We start from the raw sequence: 18,450 nt of genomic DNA, 5'->3' as shown, positions 1-18,450 counted from the left end.
AAGCAAAAGCTAAGAGAATTCAGCACCAGAAAACCAGCTCTACAACAAATACTAAAGGAACTTCTCTAAGTGGGAAACACAAGAGAAGAAAAGGACCTACCCAAAAATCGCCAAAACAATTAAGAAAATGGTCACAGGAACATACATATCGATAATTACCTTCAACGTGAATGGATTAAATGCTCCAACCAAAAGACACAGGCTTGCTGAAGGGATACAAAAACAAGACCCATATATATGCTGTCTACAAGAGACCCACTTCAGACCTAGGGACACATACAGACTGAAAGTGAGGGGATGGAAAAAGATATTCCATGCAAATAGAAATCAAAGAAAGCTGGAGTAGCAAGTCTCATATCAGACAAAATAGACTTCAAAATAAAGACTATTACAAGAGACAAAGAAGGACACTACATAATGATCAAAGGGTCAATCCAAGAAGATATAACAATTGTAAATATTTACGCACCCAACACAGGAGCACCTCAATACATAAGGCAAATGCTAACAGCCATAAAAGGGGAAATCGACACTAACAATCATAGTAGGGGATTTTAACACCCTATTTTCACCAAAGGACAGATCATCCAAAATGAAAATAAATAAGGAAACACAAGCTTTAAATGACACATTAAACAGATGGACTTAATTGATATTTATAGGACATTCCATCCAAAAACAACAGAATACACTTTCTTCTCAAGTGCTCATGGAACATTCTCCAGGATAGACCGTATCTTGGGCCACAAATCAAGCCTCGGTAAATTTAAGATAATTGAAATCGTATCAAGTATCTTTTCTGACCACAGTGCTATGAAACTAGATATCAATTACAGGAAAAGAACTATAAGAAATACAAACAAATGGAGGCTAAACAACATGCTACTAAATAACCAAGAGATCACTGAAGAAGTCAAAAAAATACCTAGAAACAAATGACAATGAAAACACAATGACCCAAAACCTATGGGATGCGGCAAAAGCAGTTCTAAGGGGAAGTTTATAGCAATACAATCCTACCTCAAGAAAGAAGAAACATCTCAAATAAACAACATAACCTTACTCCTAAAGCAATTAGAGAAAGAAGAACAAAAACCCCCAAAGTTAGAAGGAAAGAAATCATAAAGATCAGATCAGAAATAAATGAAAAAGAAATGAAGGAAACAGTAGCAAAGATCAATAAAACTAAAAGCTAGCTCTTTGAGAAGATAAACAAAATTGCTAAACCATTAGCCAAACTCATCAAGAAAAAAGGGAGAAGACAAATCAATGGAAGTAGAAATGAAAATGGAGAAGTAACAACTGACACTGCAGAAACACAAAGGACCATGAGAGATTACTACAAGCAACTATATGCCGATAAAATGGACAATCTGGAAGAAATGGACAAATTCTTAGAAAAGCACAACCTTCCGAGACTGAACCAGGAAGAAACAGAAAATAAAAACAAACCAGTCACAAGCACTGAAATTGAAACTGTGATTAAAAAGCTTCCAACAAACAAAAGCCCAGGACCAGACAGCTTCACAGGTGAATTCTATCAAACATTTAGAGAAGAGCTAACACCTATCCTTCTCAAACTCTTCCAAAATATAGCAGAGGGAGGAACACTCCCAAACACATTCTACGAGGCCACCATCACCCTGATACCAAAGCCAGACAAAGATGTCACAAAAAAAGAAAACTACAGGCCACTATCTCTGATGAACATAGATGCAAAAATCCTCAACGAAATACTAGCAAACAGAACCCAACAGCACATTAAAAGGATCCTATACCACGATCAAGTGGGGTTTATCTCAGGAATGCAAGGATTCTTCAATATACGCAAGTCAATTAATGTGATAAACCATATTAACAAATTGGAGGATAAAAACCATATGATAATCTCAATAGATGTAGAAAATGCTTTTGACAAAATTCAAAACTCATTTATGATAAAAACTCTCCAGAAAGAAGGCATAAAGGGAACCCACCTCAACATTAAGAAAGGCCATAAATGACAAACCCACAGCCAACATCAATCTCAATGGTGAAAAACTGAAAGCATTTCCACTAAGATCAGGAACAAGACAAGGTTGTCCACTCTCACCGCTATTATTCAACATAATTTTGGAAGTCTCAGCCACAGCAATCAGAGAAGAAAAAGAAATAAAAGGAATCCAAATCGGAAAAGAAGTAAAACTGTCACTTTGCATATGACATGATACTATACATAGAGAATCCTAAAGATGCTACCAGAAAACTACTAGAGCTAATCAATGAATTTGGTAAAGTAGCAGGATACAAAATTAATGCACAGAAATCTGTTGCATTCCTATACACTAATGATGAAAAATCTGAAAGAGAAATTAAGGAAACACTCCCATTTACCTGTGCAACAAAAAGAATAAAATACCTAGGAATAAATCTACCTAAGGAGACAGAAGACCTGTATGCAGAAAACTGTAAGACACTGATGAAAGAGATTAAAGATGATACAAACAGATGGAGAGATATACCATGTTCTTGGATTGGAAGAATCAACATTGTGAAAATGACTATACTACTCAAAGCAGACTACACATTCAATGCACTCCCCATCAAACTACCACTGGCATTTTTCACAGAACAAGAACAAAAAATTTCACAATTTGTATGGAAACACAAAAGACCCCGAATAGACAAAGCAATCTTGAGGAAGAAAAATGGAGCTGGAGGAATCAGGCTTCCTGACTTCAGACTATACTACAAAGCTACAGTAATCAAGACAGTATGGTACTGGCACAAAAACAGAAATAGAAATCAATGGAACAGGACAGAAACCCAGAGATAATCCCACACACATATGGTCACCTTATCTTTGATAAAGGAGGCAAGAATATACAATGGAGAAAAGACAGCCCCTTCAATAAGTAGTACTGGGAAAACTGGACAGCTACATGTAAAAGAATGAAACTAGAACACTTCCTTACACCATACACAAAAATAAACTCAAAATGGATTAAAGACCTAAATGTAAGGCCAGACACTATAAAACTCTTAGAGGAAAACATAGGAAGAACACTCTATGACATAAATCACAGCAAGACCTTTTTTTTTTTTTTTTTTTTTTTTTTTTTTTGCGGTACACGGGCCTCTCACTATTGTGGCCTCTCCCGTTGCGGAGCACAGGCTCCGGACGCACAGGCTCAGCAGCCATGGCTCACGGGCCCAGCCGCTCTGCGGCATCTTCCTGGACCGGGTCACGAACCCATGTCCCCTGTATCGGCAGGTGGACTCTCAACCACTGCGCCACCAGGGAAGCCCACATCAAGATCTTTTTTGACCCACACCCTAGAGAAATGGAAATAAAAACAAAAAAAACACAAATGGGCCTAATGAAACTTAAAAGCTTTTGTCCAGCAAAGGAAACCACAAACAAGATGAAAAGACAACCCTCAGAATTGGAGAAAATATTTGCAAACAATGTAACTGACAAAGGATTAATCTCCAAAATATATAAGCAGCTCATGCAGCTGAATATGGAAAAACCAAACAACCCAATCCAAAAATGGGCAGAAGACCTAAATAGACATTTCTCCAAAGAAGATATACAGATTGCCAACAAACACATGAAAAGATGCTCGACATTACTAATCATTAGAGAAATGCAAATCAAAACTACAGTGAGGTATCACCTCACACTGGTCAGAATGGCCATCACCAAAAAATCTACAAACAATAAATGCTGGAGACGTTGTGGAGAAAAAGGAACCCTCTTGCGCTGTTGGTGGGAATGTAAATTGATACAGTCACTACGAAGAACAGTATGGAGGTTCCTTAAAAAACTAAAAATAGAACTACCATTGACCCAGCAATCCCACTACTGGGCAGATGCCCTGAGAAAACCACAATTCAAAAAGAGACATGTGCCACAATGTTCACTGTAGCACTATTTACAATAGCCAGGACATGGAAGCAACCTAAGTGTTCACGGACAGATGAATGGATAAAGAAGATGTGGCACATATATACAATGGAAAATTACTCAAGCATAAAAAGAAAAGAAATTGAGTTATTTGTAGTGAGGTGGATGGACCTAGAGTCTGTCATACAGAGTGAGTTAAGTCAGAAAGAGAAAAACAAATACCGTATGCTAACACATATATATGGAATCTAAAAAAAAAAAAATGGTTCTGAAGAACCTAGCGTCAGGACAGGAATAAAGATGCAGACATAGAGAATGGACTTGAGGACACAGGGAAGGGGAAGGGTAAGCTGGGACAAAGTGGGAGAGTAGCACTGACATATATACGCTACCAAATGTAAAACAGATAGCTAGTGGGAAGCAGCTGCATAGCACACGGAGATCATCTCAGTGCTTTGTGACCACCTAGAGTGGTGGGATAGGGAGGGTGGAAGGGAGACACAAGAGGGAGGGGATATGAGGATATACGTATGCACATAGCTGATTCACTTTGTTATACAGCAGAAAGTAACACACCACTGTAAAGCAATTATATTCCAACAAAGATGTTAAAAAAAAAGTTATCTATAAATATACTATCACTGCTTTTCATTACCATGAAGAAAGATTAAATAAGATTATAAGAAAAATAGTTTTAGGCTCTACCTGTAACTATTTTCATACCAGTCAACATTGCATTCTCCATTTAAGAATTTTTTTAAACGGCAGTAATCATTTTAATGAATACCAAAATTCTTTAACCTTGGATTCTTAGTAAAAATTAAAACTTAATTAAAAACATTTAAATGTTTTAAGTTTACAAACACGGTAATTTTACATATTAGATTAGATTAAATTGATAAAACATCAAAATCCTTCACATTTATATAGCTTAAATGTCAGTAAGATAGGGATAAAAATATTTGAATGCTTGAAGAGATATAAGAACTTTCAGTTAAAAATAATGTATTTGACATGTCCTCTTAACTCCTCTCACTCCAGGACCCCATTAAAGGATAGTAAAGGGATTTTTAAAGCCATAAACCCAGCAGAATAAAGAGAATGGAAGAAAATTCAGAAGCAGATGAATGAGAAGTGACAGACTTAACAATCTTGAGAAAGTTGTATCTTAAGCCAACAGTCAAAAAACTTGTTGAATTAATGAACATCCAAAGGTTGTTGTAATAATAAAGTTACTTAAAGATTTTTACACTAAGAAATAAAGTCAAATGTAAAAATTACATTTGCAAATTTAGAGAATCTCAGCCTCAAACTGAAAGGTTCTCTTTGACTGAAATTAATTAATAGATTGGAGTAGCAGTGGTTGGAGAAAGGGAGCTCCTGGCAGGGAACTAACATTCACGAACCAGAGTCACTATACAGAGCTTTATAACCTAGAGTTTTATTTTGTAGGAAAAGAAAATCATAATATACAAACCAGCATGTTATTATGTGCTACAATAAGTCAAAAAAATTAACTTAGACCATATGACGTGACAGCTCATTTGACACACATCACAGGAAGCTAAAAAGTCACTCATTAAACCAAATATTTAAAATATATTTACTATTCAAAATCATCATAGAATAAACTGTTCAAAGAAATAGTATTTCTCCTTCCCTCAGGCCAGGACTACTGCATCCATCTCTTTTTAGCTTCCTCTGCCACCAGTCTTTCTCCGTTCTAAGCCATTTCCCACAATTTCTCCAGTATCATCTTCCTGAAATATAAACCTGACCATGACACTCCTCTGATTAAAAACTTTTATGCCTTCTGATGTTTAAAGGGTAAAGTCCAAACTCCAGAACAAGACACTCAAAGCCTTTTTTTTTTTGGCCACACTGCACGGCTTGTGGGATCTTAGTTCCCTGACCAGGGATCGAACCCGGGCCCACAACAATGAAATCGCCGAATCCTAACCACTAGACTACCAGGGAATTCTTTCTCAAAGCCTTTTATAATCTGACCACAGGCTACCTCTGCAATCACTTTTCATATTCTGCCACGTTTCTTCCTACACCATAGGCTAAATTATCCACCATTTTCTCAACACTGCACATATGCTCTTCCACACCCTATGCTTTTGCACATGCTGTTCCCTGTAATGCCCTAAATCTCTAATCTGTTCATCCTTAAAAACCTAGTGCAAATGTCCCCTCATCCAACAAGTTTTCCCTCACATCCTAAGGCTGACTAAATCAGTCTTTTTTCCTCTGCTCTCATAGCACTTTACTACAGTTCTGTAACAGTGCTGTAGCACAAATTGGCCTACCATTTATTACTTATTTTCTTCTAACCAGTATGAACTGTGATCTCCATCGTTATTTCCAGAGAACTTCATTACTTACTTAACAGCAAGTAAATTTTGAATAAATGTTTGTTAACTGAAAAAATTTCAGGTATATAGTATTTTAAACTATGACTTCTATTTATGACCTTATAACACTGAGTTCCAGTTAAGGTTAACAGAAATATAATTCCCACCAACCCCACAGTGAAAATTCCTCTTTGATCTCTGGTGGGTAGCAACATGGAAAGAATAAGATTAGCTTTGCTAGCTAGAAAGCAGAGCATTCAGAAACTTTAAATTTGCTCAGTGAAGGGCTAATACAGAAGCAAAGTACTACAGTAAATAAAGCATGATCTCTTGAGCCAGAATATTTGGGTTCAAAGTCAGGTCACTAGCTGAGTGTCCTTGGGTAAATCTCTTAATCTCATGACAATTTCGCTATCCATAAAACAGTGATGATAACAACAAATATGTTACAGTATAAAGCAAGGCCTCCAGAGTCAGTAAATCCCTTAACCTCTCTGGTGACAATTTCCCTACCTGTTAAAGAAGATTTAAACTGGATGGTAAACTCAGAGAGTTTTCAGGCGTAAATAAGGGCAGGCATGTGAAAGTATTATTTAAACAAAAGCTATCATCAAATGTAAGTAGTTTTCATAAGCATTAGCAACTATGGTAAATGTAAAGATTATAGCTAGGAGGAAGGTATGGGGAGGGATGCTAAGGGTAATAACCAGGCTCCACACTAGCTCATGCTGGCTGCTGTAGTTCCAACACCAACTTCTCCTGAAAGAAGTAGTTTATATTCCAAAATCAACACTTATAGAGGTTCAGGTAGAAGGCAAACATTTTTTTGGAGGGATAGGAAAAGATATGCATTATTCATAAAACATTTATTGAACATCCACTGTGTGCCCAGCACTAGTAATGACAGCTCAAGTCTACTGTTCTAATTAGCGACTACACTATCTTGAGTGTGTGTTTTCATAAAGATGAAAACACAAGAAAAGTCAATTTCTTATCCAAGTTAACTACAGAGCTAATTGCTAGCTCTATACTCACAGAAGAACACTGACCTTTCAACTTCAGCTACATGGAACTTGTAACTATTAATAGTATGCAGAGATTTAATCTATAAGAGTAGGTACATTAACCTACAAGTTTCACAAGAATTTTTTTTAAATGAAACATACTCACCCAAGGCAGGGTATCCAAGGTAAAATCGATCTGCTCCCAACCATCCAAGAAAAAGAGACAGTGCAACCGCCACCTTGTATGAATAGCCATTTCTGCACAGAATTGGAACATGAATGTCACATTCATATATTTCCAACATGTAAACATTTTAGAAAATAAAACTGTTAATTATTACTAGTTGTTAACTGGTTCATTCATCCACTCAATTAATGCTTTTTGGGTGGCTACTGAGTGCCAGGCACTATCTTAGGCTATTGGAATATATTAATGAACAAAAGAGACAAAGATCCCTGATGCCTAAAGAGCTTATAATCTAGAGTAAGTGACTTAACCATGCCATACCTCTGAGGGAAGAGTGTTCCAGACAAAAATATCACTGTTGCAAAGGCAGCATACCTGACAGTGCAGCAGGAGTGGAGTAAGAGAGGGGAAGAATAGTAGGAGACGAGGTCAGAGAGATAATAGGGGGCAAAGAAGGCAAATCACACAAGGTCTTGAATATCATCATTAAGTAAAAACTCTGTCTTTTACTCTGAGAGATATGTGAAGCTTCTGCAGAGGTAAGTAGAGGTGTGGAGTGTGATCTGATTTAGATTTTAAAATAATCACTCTAGCTGCTGTGCTGAAGATAGACTGTAGGGGAGCATTTGTGAGCTATTGTCACAATAATGTACAACAAACCTTTCCATATCAAGCAGAGAAGAAACCATGAAGGAGCTAACAGTGAGGAAGAAGTAAAACCAAAAGAGTGTGGTATCTTGGAAAGTCAAGTGAAGACAGTGTATTAAGAACAGAGTGTTCAACTGTGCCAAATGTGACTGATGAATGACGTAAGAATGCCTGAGAATTTACTACTAAATTTAACCAAGAGGAGATCTTTAGTGACCTCAGCAAGAGCAATTCTGGTAACGATGAGGGTAAAAGACAGAACAGAACAGGCTTAAGAAAGACTGGAAGGGCCATAGTGGTACCTGTGACTCTGCTCTCCCCCACAGCACACCCAAACCTGGCTCCTTCCCCCCATTCCCCCTTCCCTCACCGCTACAGCAGTGCCCACAACCCAGGCAACCCCACATATGGCAGAGGCACCCGCCATCTCAAGGCACCAGTAACCCCAGAGGAACAAGCAGTGATGATGAGGGCACTGACGACATCTCTGGCAAAGGTGATGGAGGGTGGAAAGTGCCAATTCTCAAATATAGCCAGAAGCACTCAGGTAAGATAAACTAAGCTATAACTTATGCCATAGCGCCACCTACTGAAAAACAAAAGAAAGGACTCTAATTACCAACCTGTTGAACTGTTAGAATCAAAGTAAATAAAGGTTTACCTAAATAAGAAAGGTATTCACTACTTCAAACGCGCCAGCAAAGGAACAACTCACCAAGCACTATGAAAAAACACAGTATCAGAAAAAGAAAATGACAGTTCTCCAGAATCTAAAGTCACAGAAGACTGTGGTCTAACTGACAGAGAATTCAAAACAGGTATCAGAAAGAAACTCAACAAGCTATATATAAGAAAACAGAAAAGATGGTTCAGTGAACTAAGGAATAAAATTAATGAACAGAAGGAATACTTTATCAAAGAGATTGAAACTCTAAAAAAGAACCAAACAGAAGTTATGGAGCTGAAGAACTCAATAAACAACATGAAGAACGGCATTAGAAAGCATTGGAAATAGAGTAGAACACATGCAAGAGAGAATTAGCGAACTCAAAGACAAAAATTGAGAAACGATTCAGGTAAAAGAGGAGAGAGCTAAGATTTTTGTTTTAACTGAAGAAACTCTACAAGAACTATCCAACTCCATTAGAAAGGCAACATAGGGACAATGCGTATCCCAGAAAGAAAAGAGAGGGAGAAGGGAACAGAGAGCCTATTTAAGGAAATCATAGCTGAGAACTTCCAAAATCTGGGAATGGAACTAGATATACGAGCCCATGAAGCTAATAGAACACCTACTTATCTCAAAACAGGAAGACCTTCTCCAAGACACATTATATTAAAATTGTCAAAAGTCAATGACAAAGAAAGAATTTTACAGGCAGCCAGGAAAAAAAAAAAAGAAAAAGAAGAAGACAATAACCTACAAAGGTACCCACATGAGGCTATCAGCAGATTTCTCAGCAGAAACTCTACAGGCCAGAAGAGAGTTGAATGACAAACTCAGAATATTGAAAGATTAAAACTGTCAGCCAAGAATACTCTATACAGCAAAGGTATCATTCAGACAGAAAGGAGAAATAAAGGCATTCCCAGACAAACAAAAGTTGAGGAGTTTATCACCACTACACCTGCCTAACAAGAAATGTTGAAAGCAGCTCTTCTACCTGAAATGAAAAGGCAAAAGTACACAAAACATTGAGTAAGGTAATAAATAGACAGAATCAGAAAATTGCAACTGTATATTGGAATAGGTTGTTAAACAATTAGAGCAAAGGTTAAAGGGTGGGGAAAAAAAGCACTAAAAATAACTACAGCTATGTCAATTTGGTAACAAACTCACAGAATTTTGTGTTGAGACATACTTGTGACAACAGAAACATAAAAGGAGAAGAGGAAAAGGATGAAACCTGTAGAGGCATATTAGGATAAGATACTACCAGCAGAAAAAGGACTATTTTAAATTTAAAACATTTATACAAACCTCATAACAAAACAAAAATCTAGTGCAGAGACACAAAACATAAAAAAAGAGAAAACTAAGAAAAACATCATAGAAAACCACCAAACTAAAACAGCAGACAGAAATGCAAGGAAAAAGAAACAATGGAACTATAGAACAACCAGAAGAGAAAAGATAAAATGTCAATACCAAGTCCTCATATATCAATAATCACACTAAATGGGGACTTTCCTGGTGGTCCAGTGGTTAAGACTCCACGTTTCCACTTCAGGGGGCATGGGTTTGATCCCAGGTTGGGGAACTAAGATCACACATGCTGCAGGGTGTGGCCAAAAAAAAAAAAATCACAATAAATGTAAATGGATTGAATTCACCAATCAAAAGACACAGAGTGGCTGGATGGATTAAAAAATAAGACCCAACTATATGCTGCCTCCAGGAGACACATCTCAGTTCTAAAGATAAATATAAGTGCAAAGTAAAGGGCTGTAAAATGATACTCTAAGCAAATGGCAGCCAAAAGAAAGCAGGTGTAGCCATACTCATATCAGACAAAACAGACTTCAAACCAAAAAAGTTAATAAGAGGCAAGGATGGACATTATATACTAATGATAAAGGGTACAACCCATCAAGAAGATATAACATTTATTAATATATATGCACCTAACAAAATAGCACCAAAATATATATAAAGCGTTATTAACAGACCTAAAGGGAGAAACTGACAGCAACAGAATAAGAACTTTAACACCCCCTGTACATCAACAGACAGATCATCTAGACAGAAAGAGAAGAAGGAAAAGTCGGTCTTAAATCAAACACTAGACCAAAGAGACTTAATAACAGATGTATGTATACAGAATATTCCATTCAAAATCTGCAGAATACACATACTCAAGTGCACACAGAATGTTCTCAAGGATAAACCATACGCTGGGACACAAAACAAGTCTCAATAAGTTTAAGAAAACTGAAATCATATCAAGCATCTTTTCTGACCACAATGGTATGAAACTAGAAATCAATTATAAGAAGAAAGCTGGAGAAATCACAAACATGTGGAAACTAAACAACATGCTACTGAATAACTAATGCATCAATGAAAAAAATTAAAGGAGAAATTTTATAAGTACCTGAAGAGAAATGAAAATGAAAATATGACATACTGAAAATCTAAGGGAAACACACTGCAAAATCAGTACTAAGAGGACAGTTTATAGAAATACAGGTCTACCTCAAGAAACACCACAAATAATGTAACCATACACCTAAAGTAACTAGAAAAAGGAGGAAAAACAAAGCCCAAAGTCAGCAGAAGGAAGGAAAACATAAAAATCAGAGTGGAAATAAATGAAATAGAGACTAAAAAGAAAATAGAAAAGATAGAAAGATCAATGAAACTAAGAGCTGGTTCTCTGAAAAGATAAACAAAGTTGACAAACCTTCAGCTAGACTCACAACAAAAAAAAAGACAACTCAGATAAATAAAATCAGAAATGAAAGAGGAGAAGTTACAATGGATACCAAAGAAACATGAAGGATTATAAGTGACTATTATGAATGGCTGTATGCCAGTAAATTGGACAACTTAGAAGAAATGGATAAATTCTTAGAATCATACTACTTTCCAAGACTGAATCAGTAAGAAATAGAAAATCTGAATAGACCTATCACTAGTAAAGAGATGAAACATTAACCAAAAACCTCCCCCAAAACAAAAGTCCAGGACCAGATGGCTTCACTGGTGAATTCTACCAAACATTCAAAGATTTAATACCTATCTTTCTCAACCTCTTTCAAAAAACTGAAGAGGAGGGGATGCTTCCTAACTTATTTTGCAAAACCAGCATTACCAAAACCAGACAAGGACACCACAAGAGGAGAAAATTACAACCCAATATCTCTGATGAACATAGATGCAAACATCCCTAACAAAATATTAGTAAACCAAATACAACAATACATTAAAAGGATTATATGCCATAATCAAATGGGATTTATTGCAGGGATGCAAGGATGATTCATCCACAAATCAATCAATGTGACACACCATATTAACAAAATGAATAAAAACCATATGATCACCTCAAAAGACGCAGAAAAACATTTGACAAGATTCAAAATCCATTTATGATAAAAACTTTCAATAAAATGAGTACAGAAGGAATGTACCTCTACATAGTAAAGGCCATATGTAACAAACCCACAGCTATCATCATATTCAACAGTGACAAACTGAAAGCTATCCCTTTAAGATCAGGAACAAGACAAGGATGCCCACTCTCATCACTCTTATTCAACATAATATTGGAAGTCCTAGCCAGAGTAATTAGGCAAGAAAAAGAAATAAAAGGCAAGAAAGAAGTAAAACTGTCACTATTTGTGGATGACATAATTTTATATATAGAAAACCCTAAAGACTCCATCAAAAACTATTAGAAATAATAAACAAATACAGTAAAACAGCAGGGTAAAAAAATCAATATACAAAAATCTGTTGTGTTTCTATACACTAACAAACTAGCAGAAAAAGAAATTAAGAAAACAATCCTATTTATAATTGCAACAAAAATAATAAAATACCTAGGAATAAGTTTAACCAAGGAGATGAAAGACCTGTATACTAAAAACTGTAAGACATTATTGAAATAAATTGAAGAAAACACAAAGAAATGTAAAAATATCCCATGCTCATGGATTGGAAGAATTAACATTGTTAAAATACACATTACCTAAAGCAACTTACAGATTCAGTGCAATTCCTATCATACAACTCAATAAAAACAAAACAAACAACCTGATTAAAAAATGGACAGAGGGGGCTTCCCTGGTGGCGCAGTGGTTGGGAGTCCGCCTGCCGATGCGGGGGGCGCGGGTTCGTGCCCCGGTCCGGGAAGATCCCACATGCCACGGAGCGGCTGGGCCCGTGAGCCATGGCCGCTGGGCCTGCGCGGCCGGAGCCTGTGCTCCGCAGCGGGAGAGGCCACAGCAGTGAGAGGCCCGCATACCGCAAAAAAAAAAAAAAAAAAAATGGACAGAGGATCTAAACAGACATTTTTCCATTTAAGACACGGCCAACAGGCACTTGAAAAGATGCTCAATCATCAGAGAGATGCAAATTAAAACCACAATGAGATATCACCACACATTAGAATGGCTATTATCATAAAAACAAGAAAAGACAAGATGTTGGAGAGGATGTGGAGAAAAGGGAACCCTCATATATTGTTGGTGGAAATGTAAATTAGAGCAGCCACTATGAAAAACAGTATGGATGGACTTCCCTGGTGGTGCAGTGGTTAAGAATCTGCCTGCCAATGCAGGGGACACAGGTTTGAGCCCTGGTCTGGGAAGATCCCACATGCTGCGGAGCAACTAAGCCCGTGTGCCACAACTACTGAGCCTGCACTCTAGAGCCTGCGAGCCACAACTACTGAGCTCGTGAGCCACAACTCCTGAGCCCGCGTGCCACGACTACTGAAGCCCATGCACTTAGAGCCTGTGCTTCACAACAAGAGAAGCCACCGCAATGAGAAGCCCATACACCGCAATGAAGAGTAGCCCCTGCTCACCACAACTAGAAAAAGCCCGTGCAGCAATGAACACCCAACACAGCCAAAAATAAATAAATAAATAAATTTATTTATTTTTAAAAAAGAAAAGAAAAGAGAAACAGTATGGCGAAAACTACCATATGATCCAGCTATTCCACTTCTGGGTATTTATCCAAAGAATAAGAAAACACTAATTCAAAAAGATATATGCATCCCAATGTTCACTGCAGCATTATTAACAATAGCCAAGATATGGAAACAACCTAAGTGTCCACCAATGAATGAGTGGATAAAGAAGATATGGTGTATATATATACAAGAATACTAGTCAGCCATTAAAAAAAAAGACAAAATCTTACTACTTGTGACAACATGCATAGACCTTGAGGTCTATGTGCTAAGTGCCATGTGCTAACTGAAATAAGTCAGATGGAGAAAGACAAATATGACAAATACCATATGATTTCACTCATATGTGGAATATAAAAAAAAATTAATGAACAACAAAAAATAACAAACACATAGAAACTGAGAACAGACTGGTAGACACAGAGGTGAAGGGGGGTGGGAGGTAGGCGAAATGGGTAAAAGGGATCAATTGTATGATGATGGATGGAAACTAGATGTGGTGAGAAGCACCCTGCAGTGTATACAGAAGTTGAATTATAATGTACACATGAAACTTATATGTTATAAACCTGTGTTAACTCAATTAAAAAAAAAGGTTGGACAAAATTAAAGAAAAGAAGTATTAGATAACTCTTTCAAGGAGTTGCTGCAAAGAGGAGTAAAGAAATAAAAAGGTAGCTGGAGTTATCATTTTAAAGTCAAATCTGATTATGTCAGTCTCCTGCTTACGATCCTGTTTTTTGCATTGACTCACAATCAGGACATTTTCAGGGAGTTAGGGAAGATGGTAAACAATCCAGAGATTCTGTCTATGCATCTAATATTATAAGAACGTCAAATTTTACACTGAGGGCAGTAGTGCCCCTTCTACATTGCAATGGGTCACCAGACTAGAAGTAGAGAAATAAATTGGGAGACTTTGTAGAAACTCAAGCTATAACCTACTGGATAGTAGCAGTGGGAGAGAAAAGGAAACAAAATTAGGAAATACTAAGAAGGCAGAAGCAGCCAGAAGAAATGTGGGGAATGAGAGAATAGGAGAATGACTCCAAAAGTTTCTGCTTAAGAAACTGGGTAAAACAGCTGCATTCACTAATACAAAGGAGGAAATGATTTGAAGGAAAGGACCTTTATATAAAGATGGTGAGAGAAACCAAAGGGGTGGATGAATGAAGCAGAGAAAAGGACCAAGGACATAATCTTGGGAATATCAAGATTTAAGGAAGAAGGAAAGGAATAGGAATCAAAAGAAATAGAAGTGTATTTTATACTGGAAGTTAAGGAAAGAAAGTATTTTAAGAAAAGGGAATGCCAAATGCTGTAGAAGGATTAAGATATGGACTATAAATATCCATTTGATATAGCAACAAAGATGGCTAGCGAATTTCAGTATGGCCAAAAGCCATACTGCATTAGACTGAAAAATTCATAAAAGATAAATATTATAGAAACAAGCCTCTCAAAAATCTTGGCTGGTAAGGGGAATGAAATCAGAAAAGCAGTTACCTACATAAATAAATCATCCTAAAGGATAATCTAAAAACTGGTGGTGTAGAAGAGATCTGTCTAATTGTTTACCAAATCATTTCTCTTTTTCTCATGTACATACAACGAAACAACAGGCAGACCTTGTTTGGTGTGCTTTGCATTATTGTGCTTTACAGATAAACTGTGTTTTTTACAAGTTGAAGGTTTGTGGCAACCCTGCAACAAGCAAGTCTATCGGCACCATTTTTCCAACAGCATTATTTTAAAATTAAGGTATGGTTTTCTTAGACACAATGCTATCGCACACTTAATAGACTACATATAGTATAAACATAACTTTTATGTACACAGGGAAACCAAATGATTCATGTGACTTGCTTTATTGCACTGGTCTGCAACCAAACTCACGATATCTCTGAGATATGCCTTTGTTTACTGTAGCTAACTTTGCAGTTAAGTGCAGCCATCACTTAGTTTTGGCCAATGGAATGAGGACAGAAGTGATGTATGCCATCATTTTATGTCTGGCCAATAAAACATTCCTGCAGGGGTTTTTTCTCCACTTTCCATCTGCTGGCTGAATGGAAAGGACTCTAAGGACTAGAGGAAGCAAAGCTACAAGATGAAAGCACAATAGCCCGCATGACTGCATGGAGCAACTACCACTCCCTTCACCCCATCCAGACCCCCAAGGCAACACAAATTGGACTATGATGTGAGTGAGAAATAATTTTTACTGTGTTAAGTCACTGAAATTCTTAAGACATTTGTTACAACAGGCTGCTCCAACTAATGCAGATGGCCAGTATAAATAGGTGTGTGACTCTGTAACCAATCAGACATAGTTTAGACTTCAGTTGCTGAAGAATACATTATAGAATGGCTATATCTGCAATATTGAGATGGAGTTCTAGTCAAGTATCAATATTATAAAAGGATATGCCTACAGGAGAAGGAAAATATGTAAACTGGAAAAGGGACACTGAATGAATTAAGAATTTGTCAGTGAGTCTTTACTCAGTAGCTAACTAGCAGCTGGCTGTTTGGTAGGCATGTACTGAATATCCTGATAAAGGAAAGTGATGTATCAGGTTATGTTACTTTTGTGACTTATTAAAATTATCCATCAATCTAACTCCCCTTGTTCTGATTCAATGCTCATCAAGCAAATTCTATTTTGGAATTGTAGACTTTACTACAGGAGGGGAGTAAGTTGGCCAGTAGACTTGGAGTATCTGGTTTCCTTGATAGTTATATTTCCTATCACAATTGAAATCAATGTCTTGTGAGCATGATTAGTACAGCTCAGTTGCATTGAGCCTAACTACTCAGAGACAGTAAAAGGAAAAGCAGAGTTGATTTGGAAATTAAGTGGCAGATCATTGTGGTGTGACCATTATAGGTAATATGAACCTGCAACGTCCAACCTGAATGGTTAGCTGTTCTTAATGGATGATTTTCTTAGTTGTTGTATTATAACCTTGGACCAACACTTAACAAATTATTTGTCATTTGGAAACATCAATCTATAAATCTAAAAACTGACTAAACCATATCTAAGTACTTTGGAAATAATTCCCTTTAACAATTTTTACTTTACTTATGAGCAATCTTGGAACCCAAGAAGCTTAAAGTGATTGGATTACACAGCAAGATAGAACCTAAAGCCCCTCATTAACTCAGTGAAGTAGGGTCAAAAAAAAAAAAAAAAAGACTCTGATAGTAATTTCTAAGAATTCTAATAGAACTTGCAGAAACAGTCAAATAGTGGTTGTTTTTTGATATAACTGCAAAATAGGTGCCATCATATAAAATGCAACAACGTACAGTAAAAGATAAAAATAGAATGCCAACAATTAACAAAAATGGGTAAAATTAAATCATGTTTTCAGGACAAAGCATTAACGTAAGAATAAACTGTTAGCTTTACTGGAGCAAAAATAAATAGCAAACTTAAAAGTCCTTTAAACAAAAAATACTCCCAACAAAATAAAACCATTTGTCTTAATATACCAAACTAACTTTTGAATTCTGTTTAACATTACCATTTATCATCCAAACCTATTACAAATAATGAAACCAAGTTTCAAAATGCAAATGATTACTAATTAGCATTCTTTTAATACTATAGGTACACAATCCCTTATTTGCACTCGAGAAAGCCCCCAAATTTTGAAAACAGAATTTTTTCATAAGCCAGTTGGTAGCAAAAACTGGCTGAACTGACATGGCATGAAGCCATTCATTCTATTTATCCCACATAGTGAACTACTGAGCTTTACTTGGTTGGTAAACTGCATATATATATAACGATATGCACACTTAAAATAGAGATTTTCTGACAAAAGCAAAAAGGTATAAATTATATTAGTGCAGGATTCTCCTTACAAATTAACTCTTTTCCTCTTCACTCCATTCAGTCAAGATACAACATAGGCAAGTAATCTGAAAATTTAGCTTCAGTAAGGTAGGTACTTACACATTTCGGCAAGATATGGGCTTGAGAAAACCAATTTCGTTTCCAGTAAAATGTGTTTCATTGCCACCAGAATCCTTACAAGTTATGTTAGGTGCTGGAAAACATGGAACTAAAGGCAGAAAAAAGCAAAAATCGATTATTTTTTTTCTTGTGGAAAAGTATGTAATTATGTTTTTTCCTAAGGCTAGCAATACACACAAGAAAATATAATGTTAAAACAAACCACCTCCCAATATAACATGATATACTTTAATTTAGATAGGAAAAGCTACATTTTATATACATATATATATATATATATATACACACACACACACACACACACACACACACTCATGTACAAGATACAGATAAAAAAATAAAAACAAAAAAAAGATACAGATAATATGATAGAGTAGTCTGAACACAAAAGCATAACAATTGCCACACTGAGTTAGATGCATGACCCATCAAGTTCAATCTCCTGCCTCTGACAAAGGTAACAAGGGAAGAATTGCACATTACTATCCTTTACTTTATCTCTAGGATAAAGAATACTTCTCGAATTTTTGTTGGTATCTCATTAGGTAATTCATTAAATTTAACATAATCTGATTTTATATTTTCAGTTTATAAAGTTCTTATAGATGATGGCTACAATAAACTAAGATTCCTCTTTATTCTAAATAAATTACTTTCAATTATTCTAAATGTACAGAATTTGTTTTTTGTTTCTCTATTCCCTCTGGGATTTGATGTAGTGTATTATCTCAG

At 36.3% G+C, this 18,450-nt stretch overlaps 1 protein-coding gene across 3 annotated transcripts in view; it reads right to left on the bottom strand.

Annotated features, from left to right (window-relative positions):
- The window catches only part of TM2D1 (TM2 domain containing 1), a gene marked incomplete at its 5' end in the record, with an annotated part of 54,969 nt that overhangs the window by 25,080 nt on the left and 11,439 nt on the right, over positions 1-18,450 (bottom strand). For all 3 annotated transcript variants that reach the window (XM_082834091.1, XM_082834093.1, XM_082834092.1), the window contains 2 exons: positions 7,417-7,508; positions 17,698-17,806. In XM_082834091.1, coding sequence (XP_082690217.1) covers positions 7,417-7,508; positions 17,698-17,806 — 201 coding nt within the window. The remainder of the gene's footprint in view (positions 1-7,416; positions 7,509-17,697; positions 17,807-18,450) is intronic.

The sequence above is a fragment of the Leucopleurus acutus genome, assembly GCF_964270905.1.
Source record: "Leucopleurus acutus genome assembly, chromosome: 2".
NCBI lineage: Eukaryota > Metazoa > Chordata > Mammalia > Artiodactyla > Delphinidae > Leucopleurus > Leucopleurus acutus.
The sequence above is the reverse complement of the archived record's forward strand: the minus strand, read 5'-3'. Positions and strand labels throughout refer to the sequence as shown.